Source organism: Petaurus breviceps, unplaced genomic scaffold (assembly GCF_028583685.1).
Source record: "Petaurus breviceps papuanus isolate PSGF00001 unplaced genomic scaffold, PetGlider_PUasm1.0 90845, whole genome shotgun sequence".
Taxonomy (NCBI): domain Eukaryota; kingdom Metazoa; phylum Chordata; class Mammalia; order Diprotodontia; family Petauridae; genus Petaurus; species Petaurus breviceps.
The window spans coordinates 13,422,950-13,444,754 of record NW_027187359.1 but is presented as its reverse complement, the minus strand read 5'-3'; the positions used below and the strand labels follow the sequence as shown (position 1 = coordinate 13,444,754).

The following is a 21,805-nucleotide window of genomic DNA, read 5'->3' as shown; positions in this document are numbered from 1 at the left end:
AAGGAGAAAATAATCCTTGCCTCAGGGAACTTACATTCTATGGGAGGAATAAAATTTGTACCCAATTAGGTAATCATGTGATATTTTTTTTTTTTGCCTTTTTGGAGGGCAATTGAGGTTAAATAACTTGCCCAAGGTTACACGGCTAGTTTTTTTTTTGTGTGGGTGTTGTGTCTTGAGGCCGGAACAGAACTGACTCCAGGGCAACACTTTATTCACTGCACCACCTAGCTGCCCCTATCATGTGATAATTTTCAAAGAAGAAAATTAATGTTAACAACTAAAGGGTTCCATCAAGAAAAACTTCCCAATATAAATGACACATGAATAGAATCTGGAAGGAAGACAGGGATCTTAAGAGGTAGTTGTGAGGAAAGAGTACAAAGAGGTGGAAGATGGAGGCCTTTCTTTAGGGAACAGCAAACAGGCTCGTCGCCTAGAATATAGGGTTCATAACAGAGAATACAATAAACCAGGAAAGGTCGGCTGGCATCACTTAGTTTTTAATTAGTTTTATTGCTTTATGTTCTATCTTCACTATTGATAGGTTATTCAATCTCTTCTCTTTTGTTCTTTTCAGTACCCAGAAATAGATGCGATCCAATTGCAGAAGATTCTGAACAACATGACCTGGATATGTAAGTGTTCTGATCTCTTTCTATGTGAAGACAGAGGAGTTCTATCTTCCATGAATCTCTAACTTGGAATTTTCCTCTCTGATGGTGGAATGTCATTCTTTGACTTCACTATGTTGACTTGAGCACACACCAGACCCCTACAGTGAAGGCTTTCTTAGAATCATAGAAGTTCAGAGATGGAAGGGAGCTCAGAGCACATCTTGTCCAATCCATACTCAAGCTGGAATCTCCTCTACAATGTATATGACATACAAATGTTTTAGTGCAATTTCCTGCTGTTAAAGCTTAAAACTGAATTAAGACTTTGAAACATCCTGTATGTTCACACGGGAAGACCTCCAGGGATGGAATACTCCTGACCTCCATAGGTAGCCCTTTCTTTTTTAGATAACTCTAATTATTAGAAAGCTTTTCCTCATGTCAAGCTGAAATCTGCATTTCTGTGATTCTCAAACTTTGATCAGCATGATTCCTGTGCTCTCTGGCAACAAGGCTAATCCCTTTTCCATATGACTGACAATTTTAAGACAATTATCATGTCTCCCTTAAATCTTATCTTTTGTAGGCTAGGTGTTATAGATATAGATCTGAATATGGATGTAGATATATTAATATACATGCATATGTATATATTATATATTGATATGCATATATATGTATTCATGTATGTGTACCTAATTCCTTCCATCAAATGTCATACCACCAATCTGTATCATCCGTCTTCCTCTGGGTAGGCTCTAGCTTGTCAATGGTGTTCAGCATATGATGAAGGTTTGAGAGCTGACTAGCATCCTGAGATCTGTAGTTCAGAGGGAGGAGCATTCTCTTCTCAGCCATGACAGTTCTCTGTTGATTTTTTTTAACTCAAGTGCAGGAATTTACATTTTTCCACATCACATTTTATCTTATTAGGCTTAACCTATTGCTCTTATATATCAGAATCTTTTGAAAAATTTTAATTTTGTGATTGAACATATTAATTCTTCCTCTTGCTTTATATAACCTGAAAATTTTATAAGGATGTCATCTACATAATAATTAATAAAAATGTTGAATAGAACAGGGTCAACAAAAAGTCACTGCAGCACTCCATAAGAATAAGCGATATCCCACCAGGTTGTCATCAATCTATAAATTCTATTCTGTGGATCTGATTGTTCAATGAGTTTCAAATGTGTTTACCTATACTACTTTCATGCAGTGAAGTTGGAAACCTTCACTTGCTTTCTTAGCTAGGATATGCAAATAGTTTGATAAATGAATTGTAAAGAATGATTATTTTGTTAATTTTACTACTGTAGGAGCTATTGCTGTGGGATGTAGATATTTTTAAAAATTGAATTGTTGAAGTAAGAGCTGGCTGGTTAGAGAAGTCTGGGTGGACTAGCAAAGTTTTAATACTTATGTGCAAGGCTGAATAATGGGGGAGGGACTTTTTTTTACCAATAATTTATGTCAACTGGTAAGGACTCAAGTCATTTCTTCATTTCTACTGTCTTCCAATAGTCATGGGAAATGCACTTGAGAATAGCATTGACTGTACCTCGAGAACTGTTGAATGTTGCTTGATCAAAAGGGACCTCTGTATATGACTCAGAAGTTCAGGTGATAATGTGACTTAAGTGATTTCACCCCAAGTTACCTTTAAACCAGTCAGTACACAGATGAAGGTCTTTTTTATTATTGCTGTTGTTAATTATAATTACCATGATTGTTTTAAATAATAATCAATAATAATAATATATCATTAGCTCAGATAACTTTTTCTAGTATGAAGGATAACCCTGTGTTCTTAAAAATTATGTAATGTTTTTGCAATATATTGATTATCCTACATTTATTTTAGTTGTTTTGTTTTTAATGTACAAATATATGAAGATGATATTCTGGTCTGGTAGCTGATCATATAAAAAAAATCTAGGGATCTTAGTTGGCCACAGACTCACAATGAACCAACAGTGGGGTGTGGATGCTAAAAAAAAAGTTAGTATCTCCAACATAGTTTAGTAGGCAGATAGGCCTTGGAGTCAGGAATTCTGAGTTAGAATGTCAGTTTTGACACTTAGAAAGCTATGTGACCAGGGCAAGTCATTTCACTTTACTGAGATTCAGTTCCTTCTTCTGTAAAATGCTGATCATAATAATATTGTGTTTATACTACCTGCTTCATTAGGTTGGCGTGAGAAAAATTCTTTGTCAACCCTAAAGAGCTATTATGACAATATTTGTAATAATAATAATGGTACCATAGTACATGGAATGGATCAGACCACAACTGGACTATTATGCTTAATTCTGTTTACCATATTTTAAAAGATAAAAAGTGAACTAGAATGTGTCCAGAGTAATGAGAGTAATGTGTCCAAGGTAATGAGAGATCTAGAAATCATGTCTTCTTTGCTTTTTCTCCAGAATCTATTCAGGCTCCATGGCTGCTCAATCAATCAATATTTATTAATATTTATCATGCCAGGCACTAGGCTAAGCCTTCTTGCTCTTCCAATGACCTTATCATAATAACTGTCATTTGTTGAGTGTTTTAAAATTTTCAAAGTATTCTACATGAATTATGTCATTTCACCTTCACAACCTTGCAAGATAAGTCCTACAAGAATTATCCAATTCAATCCAAACAATACAATTTATAGATGAGGAAACAGAATCTCATAATGGTTAAATGACTTGCATATGGTCAGTAAGCTACTCAGTACCAGAAGCAAAATTTGAACCTAGGGTTTTCTGACTCTAAGGCCAGTACTTTCCCCATAAACATTCTCAGTGAAATGCTACTCCATTCATAAGGCACTCTGTCATATGCTCTACTCCAGATAGTGATGAAGTTGCTGGTAATTTATCCAGACTGTCTGGACATCCCCTGATGTTATCAAATGTGTGGAGATCATCATTCCCAGATGCTGCTTTTTCTATTTATTATCAGAGCTAATCCCTCTCATCCTAATTTTCCCCTTATAAGTCTCCCATTTTAAGTGACCAGGATACAATTACCTTACTAGAGCAAAGGGAGTGGCCTATTCTTTAAAAAGGACTGGCACCTTTTAAAAATATATAAATATTTATTTATATATTTAAATTTAAACATTTATTTATATAATTTAAATTTAAATATTTAAAATATATTTAAAAAATATAACTCCTTCCTGGCAGAAACTAGACCAAGGAAGATCCTTATGTAAATTCTCCCCATCTCTTTGCAGACTTGTCCAACCCACAGCCCACCTTCAGTATGGATACTTGCCTAGGGATTCTGGCACTGCTTGATGTATCTTTTCCAGCTTCAGAGAATGGAAGAGGGAGGAGGAAGAATGATGCTCTCAGCTTTCAAGGATTTTTCATAGCTCTGAGACAGCCAGGAGGAGTGAGGCACAGTAGCAATGACCTAGGATTCCATCTGTAGCATTTCTGTGATTTCTCTCTTTTATAGATCAGGTGAAGAGGGCACAGAAAAGTTTCCTGCCATATAGAGAGAGGGCCATTGGAATCACAGGTTCTGAGAGCTTGAAATAACCTTAAAGATCATCTAATTCAACTTCCTCATTCTTCTTATAAGGAAAAAAAAACATTTACCTTCCCCCAAGAGTCTTCACTTGCAGATCAAGTGCCAATGTAGACTCAGGAGACATACAATGGAATTCTTGTCTCAGATACCTACTGACAGTATGAAGGGGTCACATCACTTAACTTCCGAGTGCCTCAGTCTTTTCATCTGTGAAATGGAATCAATACCTGATAGATCTACCTCTTAAGGCTGTCAGGAAGATCAAATGGATTAACGTATGTAATGTGCTTTGCAAATTTTAAAGTGCTATGTGAATTTCAGTTGCTATTATTAAGAGGAAGACTAACATAACGAATAGAGTCCCCAGAAAACCAAATCCTGCCTTTGGCACTTACTTAGTGACACTGAGCAAGTCCCTTCATATTGAATCCCAATATCCTGTTCTATAAAATGGGATATTCATAACTTTAATACTTGCCAGACAAGGTTATTGTGGGGCTCTAATGAGATGATGTGAGATAATATATACAAAAACTTTACAAACTTGAAAATAGTACGTAAATGTCACTTATTATCTACTCTCAGTTGGGAGAGGAGGCCAAAAGAGAAGTTTAAATGTTGCCAGATAATCCCACCAAATAATCAATCGACAAACTTTTATTAACTGCCTCCTAGGAGTCAGACTCCTGTATCCTGGGCACTGAGATAAAAAACGCAATAGTCTCACCCTTAAGGTCTTACATTCTGTTGGAAGAAAACAGCATGTGTACATATATACAAGCATAGATAAAGTATATATGTATAGAAATATATAAACACCATGTGTACAAGTGCATATAACATACATATGTATGTGTATATTTACATGTATGTATATATCTATATCTCAATATAAGGTAATTTGGGGGGAAGGCGCTTGGAGCTGGGGAGATTAAGAAAGGCAAATAGAGTTTGAGCTAAGCTTTAAAGGAAACCAGAGATTCTAATCCACAAAATGAATGAATATTACATGGATGCTTAAGGGCTGATTATAATACTGTGTCTGTGTGTTCTTTTTTGACTTGTCACTGTTGACCTTGACTCTTAATGAAGCTTAATGCTACAGGCACTGTGAGCATTCAAGAATTCCGGTGCCTTTGGAAGCGACTACTGATCTATCAGGTAAAAACAAATCTTCACCAAACTGAATTTTCTGATTTTATTGTTACTGTGGTTGAAATGATTTAACATTGATTGTGTCTTCTAGTATAGCTATTTCTGCCATATAAAAAGAAGTCACTCATTCTCATTGCACACCAGGAAACCTGGGATCCATCTAGATTTGACTCCACCACTACCCAGCTCTGTGACCTCCAATAAACCACTTGACTTCTCTGAGTCTAAGGTCCTTCATCCGGAAAAAAAGAGGGGAAGTGTCTAGATGACCACCCAAGGCAGGGCCCTTCCAGAATGAGTATTTTATGACTCAGTTATATGACACTGAAGAATGGTGGTCAGAAGAAGGATTCTAAGAATGACCTTCCATCATTCCTTTATCCTGGGAAATGGGACCTTAGGCAAACTGAGCAGTATGGTTTTCGTAGGTCCTCTGGTGATTCTGGTGAATTTCAGACAAAGTCCATAGACGCAGTAGTTCCTGTGAAAAAGACAAGGGTGCAAGGAGATTAAAGTAGAAAGAATAATCCCAGGCATATAAAAATCTTCATAATGGCATTTCTTTTTAGTAGAAAGAAACTAAAAACAAAGTGGAAATCCCTCATTTGAGGAATGGCTAAACAAATTGAGGTACAGGGATGTAATGTACTGTGTTTCAAGAAACAATGAATATGAAGGATTCAGAAAAACATGGTGAGACTTGTAGGAACTGATCAACAAAGTGATGCAAGCAGAATTGAGAAAACAACATATGCAATAATTACAATAATGAAAAGAATGAGATGAAACTTAATAGCATATGATTATAAAGATCAAACCTGGCCCTGAAAAAAAAAACAGGAAAATATAACTCCTTCCCTTCTTTGCAGACATGGGGAACTATGGGTGTGGACCACTGCATGTACTGTTCTGTTTGGTTGATGTACTTTTGGTGAACTGTTTTTTCCTCTTTTCTTTTTTTTATCCTTTGTTATAATGGATAGCTGTCTGGAGAGGAGAAAAGATTGGGTTATATTTGGAAATAAAGGTGATATGAAAGCAAGAATTATTAATAAAAAATATAAAGTTAAGGGCTCAGAAACCATGTCCTATGAAGATCTGATAAAGGAACTGGGCATATTTGCCTTGGAGAAGACTACAGGGGGAAAATAATAACTGCCTTCAAATATATGAAGGGGTATGTGGAAATAGATTTGTTCAGTGTGGCTCCAGGGGGAGGAAATTAGGCTAACAGAGGGAAACTAGGAAGTAGATTTCTGGTCTCTCTAATAAAAACTTTTTTATAACAAATGTAGTACCAGAATGAATAGGCCATGCTGTACTGTCATAGACTTAGAGTGGGGAAAAAATCACCTTAAAGATGATGATCAAGTCTAATTGTCTCGTTTCACAATGAGGAGTAGAGGCACAGAGTGGTGAAGAGATTTGTACAAAATCACATAGGCCAGGAGTGGGAAACCTCCGGCCTTTGGGCCACATGTGACCTGCTAGGTCCTCAAGTGTGGCACATCTGTCATGTGTGGCCTCAAGGCTGCAGGTTCCCCACTCCTGACATAAGTCATAATTGGCAGAACCAGGATTTAAGCTCAGGTCCTCTGACTCCAAATCCAACATTCTTTCCACTATACCACATTGGTCAAAGTAGAGAGCCTTGTACCACTGATTAGTATCTCTCCATGGTGCTATAGAAGGAATTTTTGCTTGTGTTAAGAAGCTAGACTAGAAGATTTCCAAGGTCCCTTCCAGCTCTCAGGTCTAATGATCCTGCTTTGGTTTTGATTCCTAATAGGAAGTTTTTCACAAACAAGACGAGCACAAGTTAGGGTTCCTGGAATCAGGGCAGTTGCGGGCTGCTGCTCAGGAAGCTGGTGAGTTCTAGTATGGGTAATTTATTTTTTTCTAGATGTCATTGCTTCCAGCAGCATCCAAGAAAGGCTCAGGAGGAGCAGTTTGTGGACTGGTAGATGTAATGTTCTTATCTTCAAGGCTGTTCCATAAATCCAGAGGACTCAGTAAAGGCAGATATAGTCAGTCAGGAAAAATTCATGCTATCAGAACTCAGTGTACAAAAATAATATGTTGATTTTCCTATTGGCTCTGTTAAACCTAGAACAACAGACTCATTGGGGAAAGGATTTAATGCAAGAAATATTTATTAAGAATCTACTAAGTAAGGGGCGGCCAGGTAGCACAGCAAGTAAGAGCACCGGCTCCAGTGTCGGGATCACCTGGGGATCAAATCCCGGGCTCAGACACTTAGCACCCACCCAGAAACACCTGGCCGTGTAACCTTGAGCAAGTTACTTAACCCCGATTGCTTTAAAAAAAAAAAGAATCTACTAAGTATAAGGCACTCCATTAGTCTCCTTGTTATTGATTAGCTTATGTACAGATGGGGGTTGGTTTATGATGTACCAAGATAAATAAATAAAGGGTCATTTGAACACCAGCAACTGGGAGATCAGGAAAGGTTTCATATAAGAGGTAGAACTTGACATTTCTCAAAATAAGGTAAGTATTGTAAAAGGTTAATGTGAGGAGGGAGTATATCCAAGGCATGGGGAATAGCCCATACGAAGGCACAAAAATGATGGGTAGGATGTTAGGTTCTCATAGAACTTGACTGGAATGAAGGGTGTTTGAACGGGAGCAGTATCTAAATGAAACTGGAAAGTTTGGTAGGAGTCAGATTGTGGATGGCCTTAATAGCCTCTATTTTACTATAGGACAGCTAGTTGGCTAAGCACTAGACCTGGAGTCAGGAGTCTTCCTGAGTTCAAATGTGTCCTCATATACTTACTAGGTATGTGACCCTGGGCAAGTCACTTAACCCTGTTTGCCTCAGTTTCTCATCTGTAAAAATGAGCCAGAGAAGGAAATGGCAATCCACTCCAATAAACCAGAAAACCCCCAAATGAGGTCATGAAACGACAGTGAGTCCCTGAAGATTCCTGACAGCAGAGGGATGTGGTTAGAATGGTGCTTTAGTAAGATTAATTTGGCAGCTGTATGTAGGATGGATTAGAAAGAGGGAGAGACTGTAAGGAGGGAGGCTAATATGAAAGCTATTGTGATAGCATAGGTGAGATGTGATGAAGAAACTGTCATAGCTTCTTCTCCTCTGCATTTCAGTGATCTCATCCATTCCTATAGATTTAATTATCATTTCTATGTAGATGCCTCCTAGATCTATCTAGTGCTAGTCTCTCTCTTGGGTTCCATTCCAGCTTTGGTCCAGAATCTCTAATTGGGTGTCCCTCAGGCATCTCAAACTGAATATGTCCAAAGCACAATTCATCTCTCCTTCCCCCCCCCCCCCCAAAACCCTACATCTTCCTCCTAACTTTCCCATTTCTAGTTAGTGAATCATCATCCTGCCAGGCATCCAGATTCCAATCTTGGAACGATCCTGGACTCTTCCCTCCCCCACTTCCCCTATCAGATTAGTTCCCAAGTGTTGTGGATTCCACCCACACAACCTCTTAGATCTCATCTTTTTCCTGTTTTTGCTACAACCTCTCACTGCTCACAGGAGTATGATTTCTATTGTTTCCTAATTGGTCACCCTGTCTCAAGTCTCTTGCCTTTCCAGTTTTCCACACAGCTGCCAAAGAGAGCCCTATGGCCTCTATGATAAAAAATAATAACTAATAATAATGAGGATAGCCAACATTTATCCAGCTCTTACTGTATGCCAGTACAAATTCCTGTTTGGCTTTTTAAGCCCTTTACAATGTGTCTCTAGCCTCTGGTTTCAGGTCAATGACCCATTCCTTCCCTCACACTCTGCGTTCTAGCCACACTGGCCTATTTGCTAGGTGGTTCAGTAGTCAGAGAAAAGCCTGAGTTCATATGCAGTCTCAGACACTCACTAGCTGTGTGACCTTGGGAAGTCATTTAACATTTGTTTATCTCAGTTACCTTAACTGTAAAATAGGCATAATGATAACATCTTCCTCCTAGAGCTACTGTGAGGATCAAATGAGATAATATTTGTAAAATGCCTAGCACAGTGCCTGGTACATAGTAGGTGCCTAATAAGTGCTTGCTCGCTTTCTATCCCTTGTACATGTTCTCCCATCTTCTCTCTCCATGTGTAGAATGCTCTTCTTTCTCCACCTGAACCTCTTAGAGTTCTTGTTGTTGAGTCATTAGAGTCACTGTTGTTGTTATTGAGTCGTTCAGTCATGTCTGACTATTCATGACCCCACGAAGAACCATAGCACACCAGGCTCTTCTGTCCTCCACTCTCTCCCAAAGTCTGTCCAAGCCCATCTTCACTGCTTCCACAACACTATCTGTCCATCTCATCCTTGCTGTCCCCTTTTCCTTTTGCCTTCAATCTTTCCAAATATCAGGATCTCTTCCAATGAGTCTTGTTTTTTTATTATGTGGCTGTATCAGCAATGCCATATTCACAATGCCTATAGAGATTACAAATATGCTGATATAATTATCCATCACAAAATACGTCAGGTTTGCCATTCGGGAAAATAAACTAGAAAATTTATTAAGATACCAAAAGACTGAGTCCCAAAACCAGAAAGTGAAAGCCATCAGAGTAGTAATGACATTGGCACAGGTAGATAAAGTAGAAAGCACCCACATTTTCAAGCCTTTAAAACAGAACAGGCTACCTCAGGCAAAGGTCCTCCTCTCCCCACTCACAGCAACCACCCAGTGTCCTGGAAGTGTGCTCCCAGCAGCTCCGGCCCCTGGCAGTCCTCAGCAGGAGTCCTAACTCAAAAAAAAAAAAAAAGGCAACCGCCACCAACTCCAACCGCAGGACCGTTAGCTCGGCTTTTCACTTTCTCTTGCTCTGCTATGTCAGCACGTCCATGGGGCATGGGAGATCTTTAAATCCCATAACCCTTACAGTGGCCAAAGTATTTAAGCCTCAGCTTCACTTAGAATCCCTACTTTCTTTCCACACTGAGTCAAGAACCATCTCCTACACGAGATCTTTCCTAGTCACAATAGCAGCTAGGGTCTTCTCCGGTACCTGAAACTACTCTGCATGTAGTTTATGTGTATTTTGCATTTTTCAGTTTATATATTAGGTTCCCCAATAGAAGGTAAGCTGTGGTGAGTGTGTGTGAAAGGGAGCAATATGAAATGAGCCTGGAAAGGTAATAAGAGTTATTGTTCAGTTGTTTCTGACTCTGTGACCCTGTGGACCATAGCATGCCAATACTCTCCATGGGGTTGTCTTGGCAAGGATAATGGAGTGGTTTGCCATTTCCTTCTCTAGGGGATTAAGACAAACAGAGGTTAAATGACTTGCCCAGGATCACAGATCTAGTAAGTACCTGAGGCCAGATTTGAACTGGGGACTTCCTAACTCCAGACCCAACATTCTGTCCACTGAGCTATCTAGCTAGTTCTTGGTAATGAGAGTACTGGCTTTAGAATAGGCCCTGAGTTCAAATACAGGCTCTGGTACTGATCACCTGTGTGACCATGACTGAACCTTAATCTCTCTGGGTCTCAGTTTACTCAGCTGTAAAGTGAGAAGGTTGAAATAAATCACCTTAAAGGTCCCTTCCAACTCAAGATCTTCAAAATGAGAGTTTCACTTTTTTGGCCTCATATTTCCTTTCCACATTCATTTAGCACAGTGTCAGACCTAGACTGAGATCTTAATAAATAATTGTTCATTGAGGGATGGAGGTAGGAGATGACACAGAAGTAGACTAAAGTCTCTCAGCACCTGAGGTTACTAATAAGGTAGTGTATTGGATAGATAAAGGACCTGGAATCAAAATGATCTGAGTTTGACTCACTCTCTAGCGGGGTGACCTTGGGTAAGTCACTTACTTGACTGTGACTCAATTTCCTCATCTCCAAAATGGGGGTGATAATAGCACATTCTTCAGAGGGGAGTTGTAAAGATCAAGGAGTTAACACACTTAAAATGCTTCATAAAGCTTAAAGTGAGATAGAAATGCTATTACTATCATCATCGTCATCAGTGTGATTATCAATGTGTCCTTCCAAAAGGCATTTTACTCAGTGATGAAGTGTGCAACCTGATGGCTCTTCGATATGGCAACTACAACCGGAAGATCGGCTTTGAGAACTTTGTCTACTTCATGCTTCGAGTGGAGAACATGGAAGGTGAGGCACTACAGGCTTGTACAGGCTTCTACCCTGTCACTTTCTATATCTTGTTCTGGGAAGAATAAATTGCTATTGGAAAGTGTGTGATAATCAATTACCTTGTGGTTCCAGTTACCATCCCTGTGGTTGCCAAGTCAACATATCCATCCCTCACCAACATTTCTTCATATATTTCTCCTGCTTTTTAGAATATAAGTTCCTTAAAGGCAGGGATATCTTATTTTTGTATTTGTATTCTTAGAACTAACCACAATACTTACCAAATAGAAAGGTATTTATACGTGCTTTTTTCATTTCATTCATCCATCTATCCATCCATCCACCAATTCACCTGGACTGGAACAGCTGGCAGTGACCGTTAGGATATTTCCCATGACATGACAGTACGAGGCCAGAGACCTCAAAAACCATGGAAAGAAGATGGAGAGAGAGTTTTCTTCTTACCATCACATTCTGGAGGAAACATCCTTCTGCAAGTGAAGGGAAAGAAAAGCACACTTTTCACTTTTGAGGCAGAATATGGAAGGAGATTGAATAATTAACCAAAGTGTACCTGATCTCTAATACCCACTTTCCAGGGCAAATTTTAGTATCAGAGTTCTACCATCATCGAACCCCTTTGTTTTTTTTTTGCTTTTGCACAGAAGCCTTTCGAAATTTGACCCATGATGACAAAGGAATATACCTTTTGAAATCTGAGGTAAGACAGTTCCTGATTAACCTACTCCCACCCACCTAGATGAACATCATCTTATGCTGAGGTTGCTATGGGGAAAAGTGTCTTTTGGGGAATTCTTTGAATTGAAAAACCTGATCACTAATACCAAATGCTAACTCTGCCCCTTCCATAAAACCTTGAATCTATTTAAAAAAGAGAGACTACACATTATTTCCAGGGCAATGGCCTTAGTCCCCTCCCTACAGAGATGTTGTTCTCATTGCCTAGGATGGACAAAGGTCACACTGCATTATGGGATTCAGCATGGTTTTAATTGTACTGGTTCAATAAGGCCAGGAAGATCTCACAGAACCCCAAGATATGGAAGGCTGTAATGTTGGCACCTTTATTTTTCTCTTTATGTAATTTAGCATTAATATAGAGCTTATTTAAAATAAAGAATCAACAAGTTCTTCTCAAACTAAGTACTGGGGTTTCTTTTCCCCCCTATTACATGAAAACTGACTCTGGGTTGAAAAGACTTGTCTGTGGGCGGGTAGGTGGCACAGTGAATAGAGCACCAGCTCTGGAGTCAGGAGGACCTGAGACCAAATCCGGCCTCAGATATTTAACACAAAAACTAGCTGTGTGACCTTGGGCAAGTCACTTAACCCCAATTGCCCTCCCAAAAAAAAGCAAAGACTTGTCTGTCCCAGTCTCTAAACCACTCCAATTTCTGAACATGACATATCTACTAAAGACCATAGTGGCCTGGAACAGTTGATGAATTTCTTTAACATTACTCCTTCATTTCCTCATCCCATCCCTATGGTTCTTAGGACATCCTTCCAATCTCCATATCCATTTTCATAGGAGTAGATAGACTGATAGGTGTTAGAAGAACATGATGTTTATATGGTCCACATCACAGACAGATAGGAAGAGAAATGTCAGGCTTCTGAAGATTAGGGGCTTGTAACTACTTACTTGATAAAAGAAGCAGAATCAGGCAATGTAGCATAGTGGTTAGTTTCAGAGTCAAGAAGACCTAAATTAAAGTTTTCCCTTTGATACCTGTTAATTGTTTGAGTCTAGACATATCACTTAACTTCTGAGTATTCTAGACTGCAAATTTGCTCTGCATTGATAGGATATCCTCACCAGAAGTTCCCTTTACCAATGAAATCATAGAGCAGGACAAAAAGAAATTGACACTTTATCCTGAGCTTTCCTTTGGTCCTGTTATTATTTCATTATTAGTAGTAACAAGAGTAAATACAGTTCTATTTCACTGAGGATGAGGGAAATGCATTTTATGGATGTGCTTTTCTATTGCCATCATAAAGGAATCATAATTCATGTATGTATATCAATTAGCTGAATATATTCCATAACCAAATATTTTTGATGTACAATCTTGGGTTTCCACCATAGTCTGTATAACAAATTGAATTCATGGAAAAAAATTTATGTTGAAAATGAAGTACAAAATCAACCTGTATCTTAGTTGCCATCATTCATAGGTACCATGTGAGTTGACTATATTTTAGGCTGATTTATCTTTAGTATCATGTGAGGCTTCCTATGTGACCAATATGAAGACATTCAGAGAAATGATCAGCACCATAACCAAAGAGTGTGCTGTAACTAGGAGTACCTGGCTGGTTCAGTACTGAGGCAATGGATAGCAGCAAAGTCTAGCAGCAGTGTTCACTGACACTGCAGGGGCATGCTGGGACAGCATGACTGGGAATATTTAAGGAAGAAGGGCAATCACCAGTACTAATACATTTAATTAAACTGGCAGACTTCTGTAACTTTAGGTAGTTCACATTGTTCACAAAGTGAGAATAGGGAGACAGTAATTCAATGGAAAAACCACTGACTCTGGAATCAGAAGACTATCTGTGTGACCTTGTAATTACTTAACTTCCATGGGCCTCAATTTCCTCATCTGTAAAATGGGAGGGGAGGTTGGACTTGAGAAACTCTTAGGTTCTTTATAGCTCTAGAATGATGACCCTAAGGTTTGGATGAATGTCTGAGGAATTGGAAGGGCACCACTGCAGGACCTGAGGTTTCTAAGAAGGACTTTTCCTGCCATGAATGTGCCTTTGTGTACTGATTAGAAGGGAAACACCTGGGAAGAAGCGAGTGAGGGAGAGACAGAGTCAGACAGAAAGAGTGATAGAGAGACAGAGTCAGAAGGAGGGAAGGAGGAGAGAGAGAGAACAAGAGAGACATTTCTTTTCTTGGATGCCTATTACATCATAACAATTCTTGGTATCATTGCTCTATGGCAAGTAGTCAGTGTTTTTATAAGGCCAAAACTTCAGATGAGAAGGCCTTTCAGAGACAGTTGAAGTGGGATTTGTGATAATATACAGAGACTATTAAATCATCCCTTGAGTATGTTTTGAATTCTTGTCGAGTCATGTCCAACCAACACATTTGGGATTTTCTTGGCAAAGATACTGGAGTGGTTTGCTATTTCCTTCTCCAGCTCATTTTACAGATAAGGAAACTAAGGCAAACAGGGATAAGTGACTTGCCCGGGGTCACACAGCCAGTAAGTGTCTGAGGCCAGATTTGAACTCAGGAAGATGAGTCTTCCTGACTCCAAGCCCAGAGCTCTATCCACTGTACCTACCATCTAGCTGCCCATGGCACCTAGAGACTTGATGCTTAATTACAAAACTATCCATTAACTCCCCTTTCTTGAAGTGTCCCAGGTCTGGTGATCATAGAATTGTGGATTTCTAGTGAGAAGCAACCTTAGAGACCATTTAGTTCAGCTCCCTCATTTTATAGATGAAGAAACTAAGTCCTAGAGAAATTAATTGATTCACTCAGTATCACCCAAGTCACAAGTAGCAGAGCCAGGATTTGAATCAAAGTCCTCCATCTCCAAATCCAGTACTCTTAGGGGATCCCCTGCACCATTGAATCAGGCTCACCATGTTATGAGTAGGTAATGAAAGAGTAACCACTATACTTCCAAATCTTAACTTTTACAACTTCCATTATTTTCCAGTGGTTGATGATGACTCTATATTGCTGAGAAGTCTGGATCTTAGTTTGACCGTAGCTACCCATGTCATGGATTCTACAGATATTCTTTGAGTGTCTACATATGCAATAGAACCTAACACATAACTCATCTGAAATTTAGAAATGTCCAAGATTTGGTCAGTCAGTGTGGGTAACTCCCTCCTGCAATGCAGATCACAGCCCTTCATGCTCCATGAGTTGCCTTGGCTGAAAACATGATTACTTGATGGTCAACCTGATCACAAGCCTCTTCGCACTTAGCTAGGTTGGCTCTTGTAACCAGTCATTGTCACACTTATTTCTAGAAGAATGAGGCCTATGAGAGCTTGCATTGTACTGGAGTACTATTCAAGAATATTTAAGCCCTTTATGATCCATGCTTCCAGGTTTATTATACATCACTTCCCCCCACTCCGCATACTCTCCATTCCAACCAAACCAGTCTACCATTCCACTTCTCATATCCTGCCTTTGTATAAGCTGTCCTTCATGCTTGAAATGATCTAACTCTGCTGCTTGGAACACCTGACTCCCTTTGAGCGGTTCAAGTGTAATTTCCAGTTAGAGGCCTTTCCTAATTCTGCCATTTGTGGGTACTCTGCTGTTAAAATGATCTTATGCTTACTTTATAATATTTTGTTATTATATATTGCCCCCTCCTCAGTAAAATGTAAGCTTTGTGAAGACAATAATTGTTGCATTTTTTAATCTTTGTAACCTCAGTGCCTTTTATAGTGCCTGTCACATAGTAGGTTCTTAATAAATGCTCATTAAATCAAATGGAGAATCCTGGTATGCTTCATGCCATCAGACTAGGTCATTAATGTAGGTTGACTTATTTGCCACTTTTATTTTCAGATCAATATCTCAACAACACTAACTTTTGTGCTCAGAAGGCATTTGTCTTCAAGATCTCACCTTTGGAGGTTGGGGCGGCTAGGTGGCACAGTGAATACAGCACCGGCCCTGGAGTTAGGAGGAACTGAGTTCAGCTGAGACATGGCCTCAGACACTTAACACAAAAACTAGCCTGTGATCTTGGGCAAGTCACTTAACCCCAATTGCCCTCCAAAAAAAAAAAAAGATCTCACCTTTGGATTGGAAATAATAGGAAGGGTGAAAAGACCTCTGAATTTGAAATTAGAGAGAAATGGGTTCAAATTCTCTCTATCACATGATAGAGTGTGATTGTGGGCAAATCATTTAGCCTTTCTGGGCCTCAGTTTCCTCATTTTAATATAAAGATAATCATTTGACTATTAAAAATGAAATACAATATAATTAATAATATAATTATAAACCTGTAGTATATAGGTTTACTTTAGGATCAAATAAGATAACATGTGCAAATGTTTTGCAACCTTAAAGTTCTATATGGATAGGCTCTGAAAACAAGCCTGATTATTATAACTATTATTAGTTATATTATATATTATAAATATATTATATATAACTATACAACAATATATTATAATTAATATATTCCATTATTATAACTAATAGTATTACTTATAAAAGTATACTTTCTAGAGCCTTGTCTGTCTTTTTGAAGAAACAAGGTTTCTCATAAATGCCATTTGTCCTTGCTAATGTCCCCTATTAGATCCATAAGCGGCTGCATTATCTGATCAATGCAACAGAATAAACTCACTACTTTACAGACATCTACAGACAACAAATGCAGACTGGCATGCCAGAGAATGAGTTCTCAGAAGAGTATGAAATGGCCCATTTGGGTTTCTGCAACAATATTTGAACATAAGAACTCATTTTATCACTTGTCATTGAGAGTTAATTATCTTTTCTGCTTCTTTGAGAAAGTGTCAAGCACATGCTTGCAATCCTAAGGTAGAATAGTTAACTCACCTCTAAATCACAGATGGAACTCTGAAGTCTGACCAGCTGTCTTATGAATGTACACTTTTGGTTTCAAGGGGTATCTAAGTGGTTTTTGGAAAAACCTACCTCCAGAATTGGAAAAGCAATTCAGAGTGGCTGCCTTCTTGATGTTGGGTTGGAATCATCATCTCTCTGATGAACGTAGGTCTTCTGACCATTTCACAATCTTGTCCAAAAATCTTCAGTGTCTCTCTAGTACCTTTTAGACTCAAACTGTCTGGCTCCAACCTACCTTTTCAGTTTTATTTCACATTACTTCCTTTCAAATGCTCTATAATTGAGTCAAATTAAGTTACTAGCTGTTTTCCAAGTTTAACATATTGTATCTTACATCTATGAATTTTGTGCAGCCCTGAAATACATCCCCCTTCCTGCTTCTCCTCACTTTCAAGATTCCTTTCCTCTAATGCTCAGCTTAGATGTCATCTCTTTTAAGAAGTCTTTCTTGGTAGCCCAGCTAAAAGTGTTCTCTTCCTCCTCAGATTTTCCTGTATTTTGCTAATACTTTCCTTGATAAGGGTAACACCTATTTTGCATTTTAATTATTTGTGTGCAGGTTGAATCCCAAGCTTCCAGTAGAATGAAACCTCCTTGAGAGCAGAAACTGTCATTTTTTTCTATTCAGAACCGCGACACATTATTTTAGAAATAATTGCTTTTTATTTTTCAATTTTTGATTACAGTTGGCACTTATGTAATAAAGTTCTAAACTTATCCTGATATTGTAATATATATCTTACAAATTTATAAAGTAAAAGGTAGTACTCCTTAAAATTTATGTGTGTGTATGTGTATGTGTGTAAGGCAGCTAGGTTATGCAATGGATAGTACACTGGACTTGGAATCAGAAAGACTCATCTCTATGAGTTTAAATCCAGCCTCAGACACTTACTAGCTATGTGAGGTAAGTCTGGGTAAGTCACTTAACTCTCTTTTGCCTTAGCTCCTCTTCTGTAAAATGAGCTAGAGAAAGACATGTCAAACCACTCCAGTACCCTTGCCAAGAAAACCCCAAATGGGGTCATGAAGAGTCAGACATAACTAAAAAATGATTCAACAACAAAAATGTGCAAAAACACATGTATGTATCTATGAAACCATATGAAATCAAATCCATTAATAGCTATCTATAAACTTATTGGTTAAATATATAACTAGGTAAATAAACGTAATAGAAGAATTACACAGAATTGACTATTTACCATTATATAGTTTATAAATGCTTTTTGGATTGGACGGCAGCCACTGCCTTTCACTCATGGATTCAAATCATCCATTATGACTAGACAGCACTAGAGGGCGATATGGCCTCATTTTGAAGACATCACATTGTGAAGGTGACACAATAGAACATGTGTAAAGTGCTTCTCACACCTTAAAATGCTATGTAAATGCTAGGCATCATTATTATCCACTGGTGAATCCTTTGTAATAACAAGTATAATGCTCTCAAAGCCCAGCGCATCCTCCATATTGTGGTGGAGAGACCGTGGCACAGTTAGGGAACATTGACTAGAGTAACAGCGAGGAGACTGAGTGCTCCGAAACCCCTATGGGAACCACCAAGGCTTGGCTGGCACTCTGATATATCTGCCTTTTGGGCTCTGGGAATATCCCTGCTCGGGTTATCACTCAAGCCCCATGGGATGCAAGTGCTAGAAGGAAGGCAGGAAGAGAAGGAGAAAAACTTTATTAAGCACTTAGTATGTGTTAGTCTCTGTACCAAGAGCTTTACAAATATTGTTTCCTGTGATCTTCCTAAACTCCGTGGGGTAGATGCTCTTAATACCCTCATTTTACAGTTGAGAAAAAGGAGGCAAACAAGCTAAATGATTTGCTCAGGGTAACACAGCAAGTAAAATCTGAGGCTGGATTCAAATCACCTAGCTGCCCCTCTAGTAGCTGATACATTTACATATACACACACATACACACATATATACATATACATGTACACACATACAGGTATATATACACATACATATAAATACACATATGCACATGTATATACATACCCATACACACGTGCATACACAAGCACACATAAACATATGTGTATTGTCATGTACACGTGTACATATATACAGGCATAGGAACATACACATGTGTGCACATATACACACATGTGTGCATATAAATATGCACACACATGTGTGTTGATATGTAAAAATATGTACACATATACATGCGCATAAACATACACATGTGTGCATACATAAACGCACATGTATACACAATAAATACAATTAAATATACATAATTGACTATATATGCACACACAATTGACAGATAAATATGTGGTATACAATTGACATATATGTTATATATACACACATAGATATCTACATATAGATATTGACATGTGTGCTTCCATCTATCTATTATCTATCTGTCTATATGTGTTGATTGTATGCTACAATGGAGTCTGTTTTTATCCCACTGATGATGCAGAACAGTACCAAACCTCATGCTGGAAACCATATCAAACTTTTCTGTCTGTGGTTGTTAACATTGTATGGGACATATAAATTAAGTGTGTGAGGCCAGATTTGAACTCAGGTCTTCCTAACTCTGGATCCAGTCCTAACCTGCCTCAGTGAATCTAAGAAATGGACAGGATGGCATTGTAAGTTGACCATGTTCAGAACCTTCAGATCTTCAGGATGGTTAGTGTGACACAGAAGTCAATGGACCAAGTGGTGGTGGTCCTCTGTGTTCTGGTACCACAAGAAAGTGAGATATATCAGAACAGATAAAAAATACCTAAACTCTACCTATCTTCTAGAAATTCTTTGATGTAAATGGCACTAGAACCCAAGTGATATACCCCCCACAAGTACACATGAAATTGAAGATATTAGTACTTACCTACCAGTGCTACTTCATAACCAACCTAGAAATAGCACTTGGGAATATAGGCAATGCCTTTCTCCTTGCCCTTTGTCAGTTATATCCACAGTTCCAAGTTATACAATAATGTATTGCCAATCAGTGCACGACAATATTAAAAAGAACTTAATTCCTAAATGCAGATTATATGACAGAAGAGTGTACATTGAAAAGTTAATTAAATCATTAAAGGTAAAAGTTGAAAAACCTTAAGGCTTTGAGAAATCTTACCTAATGATGAAATAAATGAGAAAATAATACCAGCATATTTTATGATTTGGAAAGGAGATGGTTATACTTAGAATGGAATATTGACGAGCCCTTTGAAAAGTTTTAATCATATAAATATGACTTTAATCATATAAAATGATATAAATATGATCTAATGATATAAATAAATATAATTTTAATTATATAAACTATATACAACAATGATTTAAAATAGTTGATATCTGCTATAGCTATTATTAACAAATTTATTCTCCCCCACAGTATTTGATAGAGAGTATAAAAATATTTAAGGACCTGTACATAACAGTATGTCCTGAAGTCACTGTCACAGTAGTGACCATAGAAGGACAGGTCAAGCTATCTAAGAATACTCCTAGGTACAGGCAGAAGTAGATTGAGAAAAGTAATGCAGACTTGTGGAAAGACATTGGGAGGTTGTATCAATATTTAGCCAGCATGGAGAGTAGGAATCTTGAATACTACATTGTCTGATTAAAGGCAATGAAAAAGTAACATGTAGAATGGAATCTAGAAAACACAACTGTGTCAGAAATTCTTAATTCCCTTAATCAATAATTTAAAGGCAAAGCCAAAAGACTAGGACAATACAAGGCATCAAAGTAATTTAAAAAACAAAATGAATAAGTCAACATAAACAAACAAAAAGCATATTTTATACTATTGAGGTTTGAGAAGTGAAGAAATTAGGGTAGACTAAAAACCACTGGGGAAGGAAAAAGGAAGATGTAGAACATTTCTGGTCTTCTACATGGTTGAAAGAAATCTAACACATAGAAGTTGGATCAAATATGAAATAGAAAGCTTCTGTACCCTTAAAATAATGAATGTCAAAAATGGTTACATCAAGGGAGGGAGAGGATTGAAACTCTAGCCTCCCTTTAAAACTGGAAAAGTGACAGGCCATTATAAGATTCACAATGATTGGCTCAAATACTTCACAGTAATACATGAATTACAAGGCACTTTACCAGTTTTCTGTCTTATTCAAGACTGATGCCATCTTTCTTAACAGAAGGCAGCACATATTTGTTACTAAAAGATAAGAACATTGATATCCTCTCCAAATATAGGACATTTACATATTTATTTGCTGTATCCAAAACACTCACAGCTTGTATACCTTAATAGATATATACACACACATAAATACATATATGTGTGTATGTGTGCATGAATACACACACACATATATTTACATAAAAGTGGTAGAGGAGCAAAGAGACTATCAAAAAACCCAGGACTCTAAAGAACAATGTATTATCAATTTGGTGATTATTAGATAACTCATCCAAAATATTAATAACATTTAGGCCATTTTTTTTTAGTATTACAAAGCCTTTGACTCAGTCTTACCCTTGTGGCTTATACATGTATTACGAATATGTAAAATAAAACTAATCTTAGTGAGAATGCTAAAATATTTGATATCTATATAGAAAGTTGCTCTCTCTTTAAAACACACCTCTAACACAATAATGTCAAAAAATAATAAAATATATAGTGTTTACTAGGGTTTCTAGAAAAGCCAACTACAGTTGTGTCTAGCCTTCAACATATTATCATCATTCCTGAATAGAGTTGAACATGACTTTGAAATCTAAGAGTCATACCACAACATAATAATAT

The 21,805-nt window shown here is 37.8% G+C and overlaps 1 protein-coding gene across 1 annotated transcript in view; it reads left to right on the top strand.

Moving 5' to 3' along the window:
• The window catches only part of CAPN14 (calpain 14), a 65,223-nt gene extending 48,439 nt beyond the window's left edge, over positions 1–16,784 (top strand). Inside the window, exons 16-22 of the mRNA XM_069071814.1 lie at positions 581–638; positions 3,854–3,918; positions 5,248–5,316; positions 7,100–7,178; positions 11,311–11,427; positions 12,075–12,130; positions 16,743–16,784. Of these exons, the coding sequence (XP_068927915.1) occupies positions 581–638; positions 3,854–3,918; positions 5,248–5,316; positions 7,100–7,178; positions 11,311–11,427; positions 12,075–12,130; positions 16,743–16,784 (486 nt within the window). The remainder of the gene's footprint in view (positions 1–580; positions 639–3,853; positions 3,919–5,247; positions 5,317–7,099; positions 7,179–11,310; positions 11,428–12,074; positions 12,131–16,742) is intronic.
• Positions 16,785–21,805: the final 5,021 nt, after the last annotated feature.